This window comes from Cucurbita pepo, chromosome LG18 (genome assembly GCF_002806865.2).
Source record: "Cucurbita pepo subsp. pepo cultivar mu-cu-16 chromosome LG18, ASM280686v2, whole genome shotgun sequence".
Classification (NCBI taxonomy): Eukaryota; Viridiplantae; Streptophyta; class Magnoliopsida; order Cucurbitales; family Cucurbitaceae; genus Cucurbita; species Cucurbita pepo.
In genome coordinates, this window is record NC_036655.1 from 4742163 (window position 1) to 4761346 (window position 19184).

The 19184-nt window shown below is 37.7% G+C and overlaps 2 protein-coding genes across 3 annotated transcripts in view; both read right to left on the reverse strand.

Annotated features, from left to right (window-relative positions):
• Positions 1–495: 495 nt before the first annotated feature.
• LOC111780091 (protein CTR9 homolog) lies at positions 496–11469 on the reverse strand. 2 transcript variants are annotated; one of them, XM_023660369.1, is made up of 24 exons: positions 11180–11469; positions 9600–9666; positions 9232–9426; positions 8955–9055; positions 8370–8423; positions 8077–8193; positions 7914–7977; positions 7589–7803; positions 7427–7511; positions 7148–7248; positions 6931–7023; positions 6048–6116; positions 5826–5918; positions 5448–5714; positions 5287–5367; positions 5045–5203; positions 4676–4771; positions 4081–4182; positions 3873–3980; positions 3541–3765; positions 2254–2520; positions 2069–2140; positions 1382–1699; positions 496–1072 (listed from the first exon to the last, which is right to left on the reverse strand). In XM_023660369.1, exons 1-24 carry the CDS (start codon positions 11318–11320, stop codon positions 929–931), a joined length of 3234 nt encoding a protein of 1077 aa, XP_023516137.1. In that variant the 5' UTR covers positions 11321–11469; the 3' UTR covers positions 496–928. The 2 variants fall into 2 exon arrangements, with proteins under 2 accessions (XP_023516137.1, XP_023516138.1); XM_023660370.1 differs by lacking the exons at positions 9600–9666; positions 11180–11469 and having other exon boundaries at positions 8955–9090; positions 9232–9322.
• A 2308-nt stretch (positions 11470–13777) lies between these two features.
• LOC111780093 (protein PLASTID MOVEMENT IMPAIRED 1-RELATED 1-like) overlaps positions 13778–19184 on the reverse strand; it is a 10615-nt gene continuing 5208 nt past the window's right edge. Inside the window, exons 12-18 of the mRNA XM_023660373.1 lie at positions 18768–18830; positions 18539–18637; positions 18162–18428; positions 18012–18092; positions 17768–17926; positions 15235–17546; positions 13778–15137 (exon numbers count right to left, since the gene is read on the reverse strand). Coding sequence (XP_023516141.1) covers positions 13967–15137; positions 15235–17546; positions 17768–17926; positions 18012–18092; positions 18162–18428; positions 18539–18637; positions 18768–18830 — 4152 coding nt within the window. The 3' untranslated portion in view covers positions 13778–13966. The remainder of the gene's footprint in view (positions 15138–15234; positions 17547–17767; positions 17927–18011; positions 18093–18161; positions 18429–18538; positions 18638–18767; positions 18831–19184) is intronic.

The window sequence follows — 19184 nt, forward strand, 5'->3', positions numbered from 1 at the left end:
AGGGAACAAAATGGGAATACTCTGCCTAAACTGATTAAATCGATTGAAGGGAAGATGATATTAAGATCAACTTCCCCCAAATCCATTTTGTTACACTTCTCCCAGCAACTACTAAATTGAATAAAGTTCGGGAAAAAAAAAAAGGCAATCTGCAGGCTAGAATGAGGAAAAATGAACACAAAATGTTAACAGTTGCAACTTTCAATGTCAGTAGTTTCACTGTGCATCATCAGTTGTTAACATACAAATAGGAACGTTACCATATTTAAACAAAATATAATTGTAAAACATTGCAAGGAAAAGTAAACAATGCATATCAATTCTTCCACTAACCTGACGTCGATGTAATGAAAATTCAGAGTGGCAGCAGAGTTGGTGTTGTCGGCAAATAAAACAACGCTTCCCTGAAGGCTTCAGTTGCATTTATTAGCAATAAATAAAGACCAAGTGGGGAGGCAAGGCAAGGCAAGGCAAGGCAAGTTTCGAAACAAACTGTTGCAGAAAAACAAAATCGATCTTTCCTTCTACTAATTAATCCAACGCTAAAAGTTACATAATAAACAAGAAATACAACATCATTACTCTACTCCTGTGTTAGTCCCGAATGCAATTCATCTGTCCGTCTCACTAATTTTCAGTTCTTATGAAAACCACTTACCATATAAATACAGAACAAATTTCACTACGTTGAGAAAGAGAAAGATATGTCGAAATTTACTTTATTTTGGCCGTAATATCACAAAAAGTTCAATCAAGACATTGATGCCTTCGGACGCTGGGCAGCAGATGCGGTCAATGTAGTTGTAATAATTCATCAATCTGCTGCCTTTCACCTCGACTTTAAGGGCAGATGGTAGGACCCCATTGGGATATCTATTAAACTCTGAACCAAGCTTGAGAGTCAAGGAAGGCATCTTATTGGGATCAATCATCTGATTTCTCCATCACTACCCTCTAGCCCTGCGGAGTTTTCTCTTTGAAGTCGGGATTCTCGTTGCATATTCATAGGCTCATCGTCTTCAGATTCCGACCATGTGGCCCTTCGTCGGGCTGCATTGGATGAAGGTACACCCTGCAATTTCAAAACCCAAAAAAATAACCAAGTTACACATACCAACTAATCAGGACCAATAGGAGTTTTAGAAAGGACGGGCAAATTAAGCAAATTGAATCTAAACATGATTACGAAGAAACAAGAAAAGATATATAAAAACTTTTTTATTTATAAGAACAATATTGTTGCTCAAACCTAGATGCAATAATTTATAGCAAATTAGGTGCAATAGCAAGAGGCAGTATCAAAAGAATCAAATTGAGTTCAGATTCGAGATGCCAATATTTTCTCAAAAGCTAAAATCAAGGGGTAGTAAATAGGTATTACCGCTTCATCCTCGGCATCAGAATCTTCAAGCCCAGCTTCTGCAAGGGCATCCTGATCATTCCCTTCCAAATCATCGTCCTGATAATTCATTTGGCTCCGGGACTCCCTATAACTTATGTTATTATCTTCATTGTCTAGTTCTTGGTCATCCATCATATCATTGTCGGCCTCTTCTGTCTCATAATGTGATTTCCCCTTCCGGTCTTTCTTTCTCCTCTTTCCACCCTTCCTTCTCCTCTTCTCACTATCACCAGCTTCATCATCATCAATCTCTGACCTTTCTCTTCGTTTAGCAGGTGTGGTGCTCTTCCATTGCTCCTGGAGAAAGTTTAGATGAGCTACTTTTAAGCTGTGAATCTCCAGTTAAATATCTTAATCGTCCAAGAAGGAAAAACATCATTTGAAATAAAAGCACTGGAGATTAAAATAGCCATCTAAATAACATGCAACAGAATATCCCATCTACTTGTTTTGACAGAAACCGTAGCATTACCGAATACTACTGAAGTGCATATATGCAAACTCAGCCATATATCCCTACTCTAAAAGGAATTTATCTAAAATATTAGTCCATAGAAAATGTCAAACGCTTCAACTTTCCCTTTCTTTTCTCTTCACATACGTTCTGAAGTCCTGTAACAATAAAAATCAAATACTCAAAGAAACAATATAATTCAAAATAATTACCTTCACACGTTTAAAATGCTGCTCCTGTTGCATCATCCGTCTTTCCTCATCTTCCAGCTTTCTCCTCTCCAACTGTTTTAGCAAATAATATCAGACAAGAACTCATCATTCACAATAAATAAATGTTTTTTTTTTTCCCTTCAAAAAAGGGATAGGTACAACTAATGAAATAAAACAACTCGTACTTGAAATTTCCTCTGCTCATCTGCCTTACGACGGGCATCCTCCGCCAATGCAACTTGACGTGCTAGTTCTTGTCTTTGACGGACCTGCTGCGCTTCATGTTCTGCTGCCTTGAGGTGAACTCCTGCAGCCTCTAGTAAGTGCTTGCAGTAACCAACATGAGTATCAATCTTCTTCTCATCAAAGCCATGAAAGTGGAGGTTGGAAGCAGCAGACAACTGACTAAAAACACGAACAGCATTTTCCAGCTCCGCTACTGTTGAACGCACCTAATACATTATTCCAATTGAGGCAAAAAAATAAGAATTAATGCAACAGCTAATCAAAAGGGGAGGAGATGTGGGGTCAAAGATTGAGGCAGATATTGGAGGAACATAAGTTGTAACTTATATAAGTTTTCTTTTTTTTTTTCATTGTTGTAGATAGTTGGTTGAGCTCCCATTTTGCATCCAAATTTCAATAGTGGCTGGTTCCACCTTTATGCCAATTATCACTAATTGTGTAGGCTTATATTGGGCTCAGAAATCAACTCAAAAGAACCAACAAAATGGAGAAGATACTGGATGGATCGGTCATCACAAACTCGGTGAATAATATGGCATCATTTGAGATTGATATTTCACTAATAAATGAAATTAAAAGCCCGCCGATGGTGGTTTACAAGAATTCTTATCACAGCTCTGTCAGGTCACAGCCGATAACCCATTACAGGCCGAAGCCCCATAAAAAAAACCACGGCATAATTCTAAACGAATCACAGGTTTTCTCATGAAAACCAAAAATGGTCCACTTATTCATATATAGTTTTGTTAAGTGTTCATGTTTAGTTCAGTTATTAACATTTTTAAATATTGTTTTATTACTTCCAGTTACTCGGTGGTGCTTCTTTCTCTCATAAGTCTTCTAATAAAGCTAGTAAGATATCTTGACCCCCGTGTTAACCTTTCTTGGCATTGATGAAATATTTTCTCATGTCGTATGAAAGAAAATGTTTCTGGACTGTCCTTTCCAGGTCCAAAAAAGGGAAAAAGAAGAGAAGAATCATTAATAAAAATAATAAGGGACTAACTCCATTAGATCATCTTGGAACATATGTTTTATTTTTATTTTTATTTTTTTTTTCATCACAACGGTATTAATTTACTAATGATGCAAAAACTTGAGGAAATGATGAGCATATTTCCAGGCTAACTTATTAACGAATTCAGATTATCTTATCGAGATGAAGAAATTTATCCACAGATACACAACAGCAATAAATATATAAGCCAAAAGTATAGAGAAACCACCTCATCTGCAGTCCTTTTCGTCTTTTGTAGTGTTGAAGCTGAAAACTTCTGCATTGCTACACCAGCATCAAATCTTAAAGTGTAATTTGAAGGTGCCAAGTGGATAGCTCTCAGTAGGGTCTTTTTGCAGTCTTGCCACTGTTCAGCTTCATAATATGTACGAGATAGATATAGAAGAATTTGATAATCTGTATTGTAATAAAACTTCCGCAAGCAATTTTGATACTGCAAGATAACATTTGGCATTAATTCATGGATGCAATAACGGCAATAACTTTTTGTTAATAAGAGGAGACCTACAATTCAACTGTGAACAAGATATAAATATGTACCATTTTAACAGCCAATGAAAAATTTCCTTGAGCAAAATAGACGTGTGCCAAATTGATCCACACATCTGGCATCTGGACAAAAATGTTCCCACTTGCAGCTTCTTGAACCTACAACAACTGAAAAGTTAGCAAAACGTCTAATGGCCTTAATTTTACAACAAAGAGGTTCTAAAAGGTTCTAGATTGAAGTAATAATACAAGCTCTCACTTGTGTAAAAATATCCTTTGAAACATCAAATTGACCTTTCTCAGCCAAGATTACCGCAGCTCCATTTGCAGCATACAAATTAGCAGGATGTTGTACCAGAACCTGCTCAATTAAAGAATGAATAAAAACCATTAAAACTGCAAGATTAAAGAAAGTAATCACAATTAACAATGAGGAGAAACAGAATATTGAGGAAATACGAGATGCCTATTGAATATTCAACATTAGTTCAAAATATTTGCACTTCTTTATCCGTTCAAACTAAGGCATTAAAAAACTCATGTACGGTAAAGAACATGCTTAAAAAACTTTGTTACATACTGTCGCACATACTCTTTTAATAAAAAGTAATACATTCATCGTCATCCATTTAAACAAGTGCAATAAATGTGTCTTTTAATCAGAAAATTTGTAGTATATGAAATAAGATGCGTGAACTTCACTCTATCAACTTTGATAGATCAAAGTTGTTTAAATGTAAACAGAATGCCATCGTAAACATTTGAGAATGTGCGGATTTTGAAGAATCTCAGGACCTCATTGACAAAAGAGCCAGACAGAGGAGAGAAGAGAAGATACAAAACTGAAAACATACCCTTGTATATAGTTCCTTGGATTTTTCCAAATGAGTAGCTTCCAACTTGGGATTTCTTTTCTCATTTCGAAGTGCAGCAAAGTAGTTCCAGTTCCCCTGGCCAACGTTAAAATAAAAAATAAAGAAAATAAAAAATAAAGAAAATAAAAAAGATGTGTCAATGGGAAATAAAGCTGACAATGGTGAAAAGTAATTTGAAAACACCAACTATATTCCAGATGCTTTAGGTAACCAATACAAGGTGTGATGCAGATATGATTTCTAGAAACACGGCACATTGGAAATTTTGGAAGCAATACATTCTTTAGAATCAGGATCGTGATATTTGACAAGAACTAAAATTAATGTGCACAATGAAAAGTAGCCCACCAGAGAAAGAGTCGCATAAGAATCCTTTCCATCGGTGGCTTCACCTGCAGCCCGGAAAGTTTCTTTTGCCCTGACCCAGTCATCATTTTTTAACTCAAGCTCGCCTAGCATAGAAAGGGCATTTGAGCACTTGTCATTCACCTTCAGAGCATCATTAACCTATGAAAGGAACACGTTATTGACAATACAAGATTAATTTCCAGTCAGAAATAGAAGCAGATGTGCCAGAAGAGTTGACGGACCAATTCAATGCTTAATTGAACATAATTTCTAGCTTTTGCAATGGATGCAAGCCTCAGGTAAGCATCTACATAGTCTGGATACTGTAGCAAAGAAAGGAGGTGTTAAAAGCAAAGTGCAATAATGAACCCCAAAGAGCTACTAACAAAGTACTAACATATACCTTAAACAAAATCAAGCGGTAAAGTACACTTGCAACTTCAATTTTATGCAATTGCTCTAACAATCGAGCCAGGTTAAATAGACTTGTGACTTTTTTCCATGGTAGTACGACTGAACGACCTTCCCTCTCCAGTTGATAAAAGAATTCCATGTCCTTGTATTGAAGAACAGACGCACTTGCTTCAATAGCAGGCCATCTCAATTTACCGTCAATAAAATCTAGCCAAATTCCATCACCTAAAGCCTCCTTGAAAATTCGCTCAGCAAGCTGACAAGAATAGGAAGAAAGAAATTAAATCGAAGAGGGAGCATTTGATAACTTGACATAGAATAATTTTCAATGTAATCAACTATAAAATCAACATCAAACCAAACAAACCTCAAACTCTTCTCTTTCAAAGTGAAGAACCCCCAGATTGTTGAGCACTTCAGTAGGTACTTCTTGACCTTCCTTTCTTAATAGAATGCTAGCCTGTTATAACACTCAACACCAAAACAAATTATTAGATTAGGGCAATAAGAAATAACAAGTTAAGAAGTAAATGCCGATCATATAGAGAATCTAATTGCAAAATAAAAAATTATAAAAAAAAGTCCCTACAGTTTTGAAGGCATCCAAAGCAGCACCTTCATCAGTTGAAATCAACAATTCTCCCAGATCTAAAAAAGCCTGCAATTCAATTAATTCTGCTTTACATTACATGTAGTGATAACTAAACGGTAGCATGTCCATATACGTGGCAATAACAAAAACGTAATAGTACTTGCTTCGACAGAAAAAGCACAAGATCTAGATGTTTGCCGGATAGCCTCCAATAAAAAGTAGAACAATATGTAGAAATTTGCAAGAACATCATCTTAAGGAAAATGGAGAGCTAATCGTTCTAGCACAATTGGATTCTCGCTGATATAATCCAAGATTTAAAATCAAGAATATCCCAGTTCCAATTTTGGAGAAGAAAGTGAACAGAAAAAAAAAACGGAAAATGTGTGTGGGTGATGTGACATACAGCCTTACACCCCCGCCCCCCNAAATTATAGAAGTATAAAAAATAAAGTAAAATCGTCAGGAAGTTCAAATTTTAATCTTGAACGTGCACCAGGCTTAATGTCATTTGGAGCCAATTGTTTTATTGCCACCATTTTTCTGCTGATAGCTTATAGAACACTCATTAGTTACAAAGGCAATTCTTACGAATGCTTTCAAGAAGACGGATTCTCATGTCCATTAGTCAAATAATATGATCAACTACGAAACTCCACAGAAGCTTATGAAAGAAACAATTCGTCGATGCCAAAGCACTGAAGGTATGTGTTGAGGGAACAATTAGCGTCTTAAGGTTTGCAGCTATGCAGATTAATATTGATATATTAGGCTTTAGTACCCAGGCACAATCCAGAACACATCCAACATTAAGAGTTGGAGATGCCAACTTGCAACATCAAGACACTATAAAGCCTCCTAATTCCCCCAACCGGTCTACCTGTGCATCACGTGGATCAATTTTTGTAGCTTTCCTTAAATACTCCTGGGCCTTCTCAGCCTGTCCAAGCTGAACATAAATATGACCAAGTACCTATATCAAAACCAGAAACTCAACTAATGAGACAAAAAATAATGAAGGCTAGAAATACAAAAACCCAAGGCATACAAGTAACTGAAACAGGAATCTAAATATCTTTTAGTTTCAATTCGCTCACTTTCAATGTCTCACAGTTGTCGGGATAAACCTCCAAAACCTTCTCAAAGTTTGATAGAGCACTTCTAAAATCTCCCATCTTCAGTTGAACCTGACCCAAACCTATACCAAATAAACAAAGTTTAATAAATATAAAATTTAACCCCAAATCACCATGGTAACATCAATAAACAGAATAGGGAATTTGTTAACCAAACTCGAACTATCCTAACATATCCATAAAGAAAATAAATCATAAACAGGGTAAAACCAGAAAGAAAAAATGGGGAAACAAACTTACCATGATAAGGAAATACAAACTCACGGGGTTTATTAGCTTCCTTTGCAGATGCCATGTAGTACAAGCCAGCTTTCTCGTAGTCTCCCTATAGACATTCTACCATCAGTACAATAATCTTCTCCTCCACTTCTTAACGTTATGGGATCAAAAAGGCTACCATACCTTGCTATGGTAAGATCGAGCAAGATTATAAAAAGAATGAGACTTTGTAGGTCCATGGTTAGTAATGGCAAGTGCAGTTTCAGTCAATTGCTCCACCAAAAAGTGTTGACCGGTAAAGAAAAAGTGATTTGCCAAGTAATTCAGAGCCATTGCACAAAAAGGGTATATTTCAAATGCCTTCTGCATCTTTTCCATCCCATTTCTAATTCGACCAGCTGCCATGGTGAGAATAGGCACCACAATTGAATTACTCGAATGTACGGTAAAATATGAACTAGAAAAAATAATTGCCCGGAGAAGGAAAGGAAGCCATAATGAAATCTACCTTCATTCGTGTTCAGATCAATGATTGCTAGAGCAACAAGTGCCTCGACATTTTCTGGATCCAACTAGAAGTATAAAATTAAGAAATATTAAGCGAACGTCATCATGAAACTGGGAAGTTCACATGAGGTTAATGAATAATTGAAAAAATTAATAACACTAGCCTGCAAAACTCTCTCAAATGCTTGCTGAGCCTTTCCGTATTGTTTCAATTGATAGCGGCAGAGGCCTATGCCAAGTCTTACAGCAGCAGGGCAATCAGGATAAACTTGCAAGGCCCTCTGTTTGCAAATTCATGTTACAACACCAAAGGAATCACCAAATTAGCTTGAGATAATTGTATCTTCCAATGAACTTAAGTAATCAAGGAAGAGGGCAAGTTGGCCCCCACTCAGCATAAAAGATTACAAGGCGGGATTCAAATCACTTATTGTGCATGGATGTGAAGCCAACTAACCTTATACAGCTCTAATGATTCAGAATAATGCCCACGGTTGAATTCAACACATGCCTGCATATATGCCAAAGATGTTAAGGCGGCCAGAGTGGATCAACCAACACATACTCCTTCAGTCTAGTTGTAAGAATTGGATCAGACCTCAAATAAGTAACAAGTTAAATATGAAGTAACAATAATAATTCTACATCTCATTGCTAAGACCAGGGTGAGGCACATAGTCCATCAGGTACATCAGACAGAATAGATAAATTCAATGAGAACTTTGAAACTGTGCAAAAGATCTAGTACAGCATATTTTCAGGCAATCAACCTTTTTTTTATAAGAAAGTATCAGACAGATGCCTTCCGTATTCAATTAACATTCAACTGTTATATATCCTCATGCAGATGTATATAAAAGTACATTGAAATAAAATAAAATAATCATTGAGAAAAAGGCACTCCAAAATCGAGTACCAAAGAATAAATTGATAACGAAGGATCAAAAAGGTTATCATCTTCTAGATGGCACCATATTTTCCATGATCTAGAGTTACCAAAAATCAGTTAACTGATGAGTCAGGTGAAAGATTTTGCTCATACCTGACCTAGAAGAGCAGGAACATTGTCACGATCTCCATCTAAAACAATCTTGAATGCAGCAAACGCCTGTTCTACTTCCCCTTTGGTCAATAAAAGCTGACCTGTGAACATTTGAGGCGTTTCAGTTCCAAGCAAGCTTCAAAGAATAATCGAGAAGACGTAATCAAACGAAGTTCATAAGCAGTTTAAAACAAATAGCAAAAAATCAACACGTGTTATGTTAATGCCATAACATAAAATTAAACTTAAAATAAAAGTTTTGACTAGAAAATTTAACCTTTTCCAACCCAAGTTGAAGGCTCATGCATGTCAATTCTTGATGCTTTGTTGTAATATTGTGTAGCCAAAATGAAATGTTCTTCTTTTTCTCGTTGTTTTGTCTCAATTTTTCCCAGATAGCTGTAGTATGCACCCAAGGCATTTAAGATTGCGATTCTTTCATATCTAACATCAGCATAGTACTCATCAATTTCTGCAACAATAAAAAATTTACAAAAGGCGAGTTAAGATTAGAAGATTATATCGGTTGTGAGCTTGCACATTCTGTCAAGTAGCATCAACTGATTAAGGTACTATATTTATGCAAAGTAAAAAAAAAGTAATAATAAATAACCAAAATTCCAACATTTGAAAAGAAGCCAATACCTGGGCTAGACCCTTCTTCCAGAATTTGACGGAATTGTTCCAATTTTCCTTGCTTGAAGTATTCCCTCTGGAAAGTGTCAACGAAATATTACATCAAAACTCAGACACGGATGTAATACATGATGAGAGCAACCTCAAGAAATATATACTCAGATAATAGCACGATCAAAACGAATAGTTTGTCACAAAAGGCATGAACTTCTAAGTTTGATAGTCAAGTTATAATTGATCTCGAAGTAGCAATTTGCTCATTATAGCCCATCATCATCGGGACAGCACACAATATAGATAGAAGAAAATGATGGAAATTAGCTTTAAGCTAAAATTAAATGTATTTAAAATCCAAGATATTGACAGCAATTTAATATATTAAACGGGGAAAAAGAATCCAATCCTAAATAAATATGAGATTGAAGCCAATAAGTAATCTCAAGAGAAGAAGAAATTGGTAGTTGGTGGAATGAAAAAGAAAACTGAAAATATACAATGTATAATGTCGTTTAGGCTGTAGGTTCAAGTAATCTTCTTTTTTTTCTTTTTTTTCTTTTTTTCTTTTTTTCTTCTTTTCTTTTTTGTAAGGAACCAAGCTTTCATGGAAAGAAATGAAAGAATGTACAAGGGCACAAAAAAAACAGCCCAAAAAAAGGAGACCTCAGCAAACTACCTAAAGGGTTTTTGATCCAATAAAATCAAACTAGGATCACGTTTACAAAAAGGCCTAGTGACAGACGCCCATAAGGAGGCATTAAATCTCACCACCTCCGAAACCTCGACACATGACCTCTCCACCTCTCTAAGAATCTTATTGTTTCTCTTGAGCCAAACTCCTCAAAAAATACATAAAAAAAACTAGCTTACCACAAAGAAATTCCTTCCTCCCGAAAAGGCGACCTAAGAAGCACCTCCTCAATAATAGCGCAACCATCATTATTCCAAGCCAAGGATAAGCCAAAGGTAAAACCAATGAAGCCAGAGAGACTGGACAANTGTGAGTGTTCCGACCAGCTTGCACACACCTCACCTAACCTCACGGGACATCCCACTAACCTTTCAACATTAGGATGCCAAAAAAACCTGTAGGATACTAAATGCTAGAAAGGTGGCCACCATGGATTGAACTTATTTCCGCTAAGCCCTCTATTATACAATCACAAGCTAGTTTGCACAGGAGGTATGTGAAGTAAACTTATGACAATCTAATTTGCAGATACTCAAATGTAAATCCAAAGCACTCATCAATCAAATTTTGTCATCCTTAACCAAATTGAAGTTAAAAACAAGATGGTTTCAGTTCCACTCTCATAATCAACAACTTAAAAAGAGCTCGCTACATTAAAATCTCCACAAAAAAAAGAAAAACAACACGCACGCACGCCAGGTAATAATTAGCAATATACAAGCACAACACTGCATCAACTTTACGCATTAAGCATATCACTCAAAAAGTTCGAAATTGGATATTCCGAACAGAAAAAAGCCAATTCATACAACAGGATTAGGCGTCACAAGATGAGCGATGGAAGTGAGCTGAAATCGAGAAATAAAGCATATCGCATTTCAATATAGCTAGTAGAACGAACCGCGATGATTAGCCAGAGATCCAACGGAGCTTGCTCGGCCTTGAGTATGTCGAGAATGTCGGAAGCGTCCCTAGGGAGTTGATCGAGAACTACCCTGACCTCCTCCTCCGAGTTCTGCACCGGTATGTACACACAAGCCATGCTTTTCCCTGGAAGCGCCAAAGCAGGGCGAGCGGAGGCGGGGAAGAATACCCAACAATTGTTCGCCGGAAAAAGTCGAGTCTCTGTTTCGAACTCTGTTCTCTTCACTGAAAATTGATTCACAGGGCACGTCGGTATTTTGGTGCTTTTATTATTATTATTATAAGCTCACTTAACCCAAGAATTAAATTATTATTAATTTATTGCTGAATAAATAATTATGTTAATTTAATATTTATTAACCATTAATTTTATTTTTACAAATGTTAATAATTTTATTAAAAAATAATTAACATTTTCAATTATTTTGTATAATTAATTCAAAGAATTTATATAAATTAAATGGGTTTAATTATCATTTTTAATTAAAAGTTTTAACTATAATAATTTATAATAAATAAAAAAAAAAAAACTAAATACACTTACAATTTTACTATATTATTTAATTGAATAAATTTAACTTATTATTATTAAGTAATTAATTAATTAATGATTTTAGCAAATACAACATATTTATTTGTACTGATTTTAGGTTATATACATTCTAATTATNAGTCTATTCAATGCTAGGCATAATGAGTATCAGGACCTCAAACAAAATTATCTTTCGTCCTATCTTATGAACAACTTTAAGGTGTATGAAGTTTCATATTTTATGCTTTAAGCAGAAGCAGGACGATAGAGATTCCATTTAACTTAAGTTGATCTAGGTCAGAAGCAGACCTACGTCAGGATAACCCTTCTTTGAAACACTTTGGTAGTGCTCCTAGATTCGAATCAAAATAATGAATCAGAGCACATGGAACCATCTCTTTTTCTTTCTGTCAAGAAAAAATATGGTAGACTAACTTGCTTATTATTTATAGCAGTTAATGAAAGAGCCCAATGCAAAAAAATGCATGTTGGGTCTTTGAAACAGTTCAAATCATTTTGATAATAATAAGTTTGATCTGTTTTACCGAGAAGGTCTACGGTTCGAGTCCGTATACAATTTTTCCTTCGGATAGGAAAGTATCTCTTTTGGAAGATTCTACCCCGTAGAAACGCTCTTTGATGAAACTTTAACTTTAGCTGGTCGTGACTAAGAAACCACCGGTTTCGCTTGGTAGACCAAGAATGTCCGACTTATCAATTTATCGAATAAACTACTTGAGGCTCCATGTAGCCCATGTATTAATGATATTCTCGAAATATTTTTAGACTTCTTTTAACAACCCAGATCCACCGTTGAGGCTCCATGTAGCCCATATTAATGATATTCTCGAAATATTTTAGATTTCTTGTAAAACCCAGATCCACCGCTAACAGATATTGTCCTTTAGGACTTTCCCTTTCGGGTTTTCCACCGCTAACAGACATTGTCCTTTTTTGGTTTTCCCTTTGTCCTCTTTGGGCTTTCCCTATTGTCCTTTTTGGGTTTTCCCTTTGTCCTCTTTGCGCTTTCCGTTTGTGCATTCCCTTTCGTACTTTTTGGGTTTTCCCTTTGTCCAAGTCCTCTTTCCCTTTGTCCTCTTTGGGCATTCCCTTTCGTACTTTTTGGGCTTTCCCTTTGTCCTCTTGGGGCATTCCCTTTCGTACTTTTTGGGTTTTCCCTTTGTCCTCTTTGGGCTGGGCTTTCCCTTTGTCCTCTTTGGGCTTTCCCTTTCGTATTCCCACCGCTAACAGCCGATAAGGTTCTCTTTGGGCTGGGCTTTCCCTTTGTCCCTTTGTCCTCTTTGGGCATTCTCTTTCGTACTTTTTGGGCTTTCCCTTTGTCCTCTTGGGGCATTCCCTTTCGTACTTTTTGGGTTTTCCCTTTGTCCTCTTTGGGCTGGGCTTTCCCTTTGTCCTCTTTGGGCTTTCCCTTTCGTATTCCCACCGCTAACAGCCGATAAGGTTCTCTTTGGGCTGGGCTTTCCCTTTGTCCCTTTGTCCTCTTTGGGCATTCTCTTTCGTACTTTTTGGGCTTTCCCTTTGTCCTCTTGGGGCATTCCCTTTCGTACTTTTTGGGTTTTCCCTTTGTCCTCTTTGGGCTGGGCTTTCCCTTTGTCCTCTTTGGGCTTTCCCTTTCGTATTCCCACCGCTAACAGCCGATAAGGTTCTCTTTGGGCTGGGCTTTCCCTTTGTCCTCTTTGGGCTTTCCCTTTCGTACTCTGTCCTTTTTGGGCTTTCCCTTTCGTATTCCCACCGCTAACAGCCGATAAGGTTTCCACACCTCTATGGTGTTTTGTTCTCCTCCCCCAACTAAGGTGGGACATCACACTTCTCGGAGACCGCAAAAAGATTAATTTAAAAAAATGATTAAAATGTTTCAGAATAAATGTTTTGATGGAGATTTTTTTACCCTTTTAAATTCTTATACTCATATATCAAACTTGGAGGGTTGAACCTAACAAGAGAACTACAGATTTAAGTGATAATCAACCTATACAATGAATGGTAGCTTATATACTTTACATTCAAATGCGAATATATCCAAAAAAAAATGTAAGATCATAAAAGAAAATCACTCAACCTTGTAATTTGTGTATATATTTATACAATACAGATTCTTCTTTTAGTTCCTTTAGAACTGATGGGTTACCTCAAAAAACATGGAGGGTGTGCCTAATATTTGTACATTGAACAGCCCAATTGCAAGCAAAGCAATAATACGTCCACCACCACTCACCTTAACCTCGAATCTTCTTTAGGGAATATCACATTTGGGTTCCGTGCGTGTGGATTCAGTGCCGAGAAGGCCTTCCACATAGCCCCAGATGAGATGCTCCATAACGATTCTTTACCTTTGTCCCCTGCAGGCTGCTGCACCTTCTTTGGTTCTGGAGCAGCCAATGGCTTGGAAGCAGCAGCAGCAGCAGCAGCAGCCTTTGTCTTCAGAGATGGATGGTTCTTGCTCTTTCCCATGCCATTGGCGATCAGCCAGCGTGAACCAGATTTTTGTTGGCTGGAGGTAGAGCTGCCCCATAGTCTCTTATTCGGCTCACTTTTGATACCTACAACGTGAACTTCTGTGATTCTGAACTGAGGAATGTCTTTCTCCTCTTGTTCTTCTTCCTTTTTCTCTACTCTTGTAACCGACTCGAGATCGTCCTCGTCGTAGTTGATTCGTATCTCTGAAACTGTGCTGTATATCTTTGGTTTTGGTGGGATGAACACTCTCTCCACTTGGATAAGAGAAAGCATTGGAGCACCAACTGGTTCGTAGTTTCTCGATGGATCCCGGAGTTGCACCATGAGTGCCACGGTGAAGTTGTTGCCTAGTAAACCACACTTTCGGCTCGAACTCTTTCCTCGCCTTCTGTCTCCTTTCGTGCCACCACGAATGAAGTCCAAGGAATTTGCGTGATGAGCAGCGAGTATTTTGGAAGTATGTTCACTGATGATTTCTTCATCATCAAGTTCACCAGAATCCAATCTCATCCATTCATCAAGAGAGAGAGAGAGACCCATTAATCCGTCAACATCATCACCATTGTCTTTTATGTCCAACAACTGCAATCCAGCAGTTCCCTCCAGTCCAAGCGATCCACTAATGTCGATTCCCTTGCCACGGAGAGCTGAAAATTCTCCTATCGGTTGTGCACTGATGTTCGAAGGTGCCTCGTCCTCTGACATTCCTGACTGTATCCTCAGCCCTTCAAGTGAAAGAGCTTCAATCTTGTCCAAGGCTAGTGGAGCAACATCTTCTAAGGATACATATTCCGACTCCGACTCACCATGCATAGAGTTTGGACTGAACTTCTCATGCCTAGAACTGGATGAAATACCCATGGAACCTTTTCTTCTACCAAATGAATCTCGCTCAAAAACTGGTTTGCTCTGCGGCATACATTGCCTGTTCCATTGTAGAGATAACATACAGCAAAAACAAGATAAGATAAGAAAGAATCTCCGAAAGGGGGGGGCAAGTTATTGAAAATGAGACCACAAACCTGTTAGAACCCTCCAAAGCGGGACAAGCTTCCCATGCTACTTGTTGCATTGTTTTCCCAGTTATATCTTCCAAAGGCATTAACTTATTTGCTTGCATAGAAAGCTTTTCGATTCCAACCGAGGCCAGACGCTGTAGTATTTCCATTATCCCAGAACCCATTTCTGCAGGCACTACCACTGGAGAAGAAACTTGCATAATCAGGTTCCCACCGCTCTTAGCATTCTGGAAAATTGCAGGATTCATAGTTCGCAAAAAACCTCCATTCTTTGTCTGGATAAATGGACCCAATCCTTCTCCGAGAGGAGGTAGGTCGAACGGGTCTTCACAAGGAAAATCAGATGGACTTCCAAACCCATGAGAGCTGCTGGATGGAGACTGCTGAAAGACTTCCTCATTCAATCCCCATTTGTGCATCAAAGCCTCAGTCTCCAAATCTTCCAACATCTTTGCCTTCGTCTTACTCCATACTGCTGTATCTTCTGTGAAGTCAATGGCTTCATTAGCATTGCCAATTGACGGAAGATCAAAAAATGTATCAGAACTTCCATTAAAATTGTGACCACATGCTGGATAATTATCATCTTCAATATCAAAATCGAATAAGGAATAACCACCAGCTACGGCTTCATCCTCAAATTGCCGTAACAGCCGCTCTCTTGGAGACTCTGGCTCGTTATCAGAACTCGAGCCAAATGGACTTTGCTCAATCCCCAACATACGTAAGAAATCACTTTCCAAACATTCGTCTTCCAAAAACTCATCGTCGAAATCAAGGGGTAGACACGTTCCAGTTGGTTCATCACTTGACATGAACTCTGAGTTATGCTCTTCTTCGGGAGACTCCAATGCTACTGTCTCCAGTTCAGACACGCAACTTAAAGCTGACTCCAACTCCTTCAGGATCGATTCTTTGGTATAAATATCATAATCATTTGAAGAACTATTACACGCAACAAGCTCCTCGGTGTAGTTATCATGCTTCTCCTTCTGTTGGTCAACCCTGCTACCCTCGTCATGAACCATCAATAATTCATTGTCTATTTCAGGGCGTCCAACTGAAGAGGAATCGACAACTTTTACATTAATTTTCTCCACCTGTTCCTCAGCTAACACTTCAATCTGTGCATCAATTTTCTCCCCCTGTTCCATGGATGACAATTCAATCCCTTGTTCTACAAATGAAAACTCAGTTCCACAATCAACATCGGTATTTTCATCCTCAGATTTCATTAGATGAGAATATTCAGTGCATACATCCAGCTTGGGGTTACTGTCCGCTGAAGTATCAAATTCACCATCATCAAATTTACCATCATCAAATTTTTTGTATAATACATCTACCGACTTGGCAAGTTCTAACTGCGGTACTGGTAAAACCTCATGAAGATCCTTTATATCATCTTCTGGTCGGGATGAAACAAGAGAATCATTATACGTCTTTCCAGGAGAACTCTTGTTATTCTGGATTCTGCTTCTACCACCAGATTCACCGAACACCATCTCGGATTTCCCAATACCATATTTATTCTGCTTCGACTTTAAGGAATCGCCAATATGATTTCCAGAGGCAGTTAAATTATCACCCACCACTGTGTATCCAAAACTGACATTCATTGTGGCCCCTTTAGCCTTACCAGATAATTTAAAAATGGTAGCCCACTTACCAGAGCTCTTTTCTTCTTCTAACTCCTCCAATGTAAGGGGAAGAAACCTTGTTAAGTCAACCCGATGTTTCCCCAAATCAACCTCAGAAGCACCATATACAGAAGCATAGACTAAAGAATGTTTGGCCTCGTACTTTGCAGAATGGTGGGGTCCATTCCCCCTACCATGTACTGTACAAGTGCAGTACAACTCCTCTTCGAATTCTACCTTGCCCTGGACGACCTTCTTAGGTCGAGTTACCAATAAGCCATCCCGCCTCTTCCAGAACACACTTAGACTAAAATCATCCAGGTCCGAAGGTAACCCCTTGATTGATTGAACTAGGAGAGAGAAACAACAATTAAACTTGCGGTTTCGAACATGGGAGAACGCCTTCAAAGTCTTCCAACTCCAGATAGATTTCTTATCCTTACGTGTTGGATCTTCATTGCCGCTTTTTGGCTGCGATTTGGGATCAGGCAAATTGGTTTTCCCAATAGATCTTTGCCGAGCATTAGCACCAGAACTAGAATTCCTCAACGGATTTTTGGTCAGATAAAGAGCGTTGCTTATGGTTTCTATCTCATTCAACAACTTCTCACCACCCGCACGACCACCAATCTTCTTTGAATCAACTTTTGACAGCAACTTATCCGACCATGAGCTCTGAAATTAAATTAAACCAACATAAACAAGAAATTTGAAGTAATTTGAAAACACCATCTACATGCTAGATGCTTTTATATAACCAATACAAGGTGTGAAGCAAATATGATTTCGAGAAAGACGGCACATTGGAAATTTACGTAAGTAAAACAATTTTTAGCATCAGGACAGTGATATTTAAAAAGAACTAAAATGAATGTGCACAATAAAAAGTAGCCCACCGGAGAAAGAGTCGCAGACGAATCCTTTCCATTGGTTGCTTCACCTGCAGCCCGGAAAGTTTCTTTTGCGCTAACACTGTCATCATTTTTTAGCTCAAGCTCAGCTAGCATAGATAAGGCATTTGAGCACTTGTCATCTACCTTCAAAGCATCATTAACCTACGGAAGGGACACATTATTGACTATACAAGATTAATTTCCAGACAGAAATATAGAAGCAGATGTGCCAGAAGAGTTAACGGACCAATTCAATGCTTAATTGAACATAATTTCTAGCTTTTGCAATGGATGCAAGCCTCAGGTAAGCATCGATAAAGTCTGGATACTGTAACAAATAAAAGAGGTGTTAAAAGCAAAGTGCAATAATGAACCCCAAAGAGCTACTAATACATACCTTAAATAAAATCAAGCGGTAGAGTGCACTTGCAACTTCAATGTTATGCAATTGCTCAAATAATCGAGCCAGGTTAAACAGACTTGTGACTTTCTTCCATGGCAGTACAATTGAACGACCTTCCCTCTCCAGTTGATAAAAGAGTTCCATGTCCTTGTATTGAAGAACAGACGCACTTGCTTCAATAGCAGTGCATCTCAATTTACCGTCAAAAAAATCTAGCCAAATTCCATCACCTAAAGCCTCCTTGAAATTTCTCTCAGCAAGCTGACAAGAATAGGAAGTAAGAAAGTATCTTGAAGAGGAAGCATTTAATAACTTTGACATAGAATAATTTTCTGTGTAATCAATTATAACCAACATCAAACCAAACAAACCTCAAACTCTTCTCTTTCAAAGTGAAGAACCCCAAGATTGTTGAGCACTTCAGTAGGTACCTCTTGACCTCCCTTTCTTAAGAGAATGCTAGCCTGTTGTAACACTCAACACCAAAAGAAATTATTAGATTAGAGCAGTAATAAATAACAAGTTAGGAAGTAAATACCGATCATATAGAAATTCTGATTGCAAAATAAAATAAAATTTAAATTAAAAAAAAAAAAAAAAAAAAAAAAAAAAAAAAAANTCTTCATCGGTTGAAATCAACAATTCTCCCAGGTCTAAAAAGGACTGCAATGCAATTTTATTCTGCGTTATATTACATGTAGTGAAAACTAAACGGTAGCATGTTCATATATGTGGCAATAACAATGACATGATAGTACTTGCTTTGACAAAAAAACAGAAAATCTGGACATTTGTAGGAAAGCCTCCAATAAAAAAGTAAAAAAAATGTAGAAATGTGCAAGAACGTCGTCTTAAGGAAAAATGGAATGGCTGAACATTCTAGCACAATTGGATTCTCTCTGATTTAATCATAAAACTAAAATCATGAATTCACAATATTCCAGTTCCAATTTGGGTGAAGGAACAGAAGATGTGGTGTGATGCGACATACAGCCTTACACCCTCCTCTGCCCCCCC

Coding starts and splice junctions, on each gene's coding strand:
- LOC111780091 (XM_023660369.1), bottom strand. CDS start 11,320: ATGGCTTGTGTGTACATACCGGTGCAGAACTCGGAGGAGGAGGTCAGG. Junction 5,368..5,447: donor ACCGCTTGATTTTGTTTAAG/GTATATGTTAGT, acceptor TCTTTGCTACAG/TATCCAGACTATGTAGATGC. Junction 1,700..2,068: donor AGCATTTTAAACGTGTGAAG/GTAATTATTTTG, acceptor AACTTTCTCCAG/GAGCAATGGAAGAGCACCAC.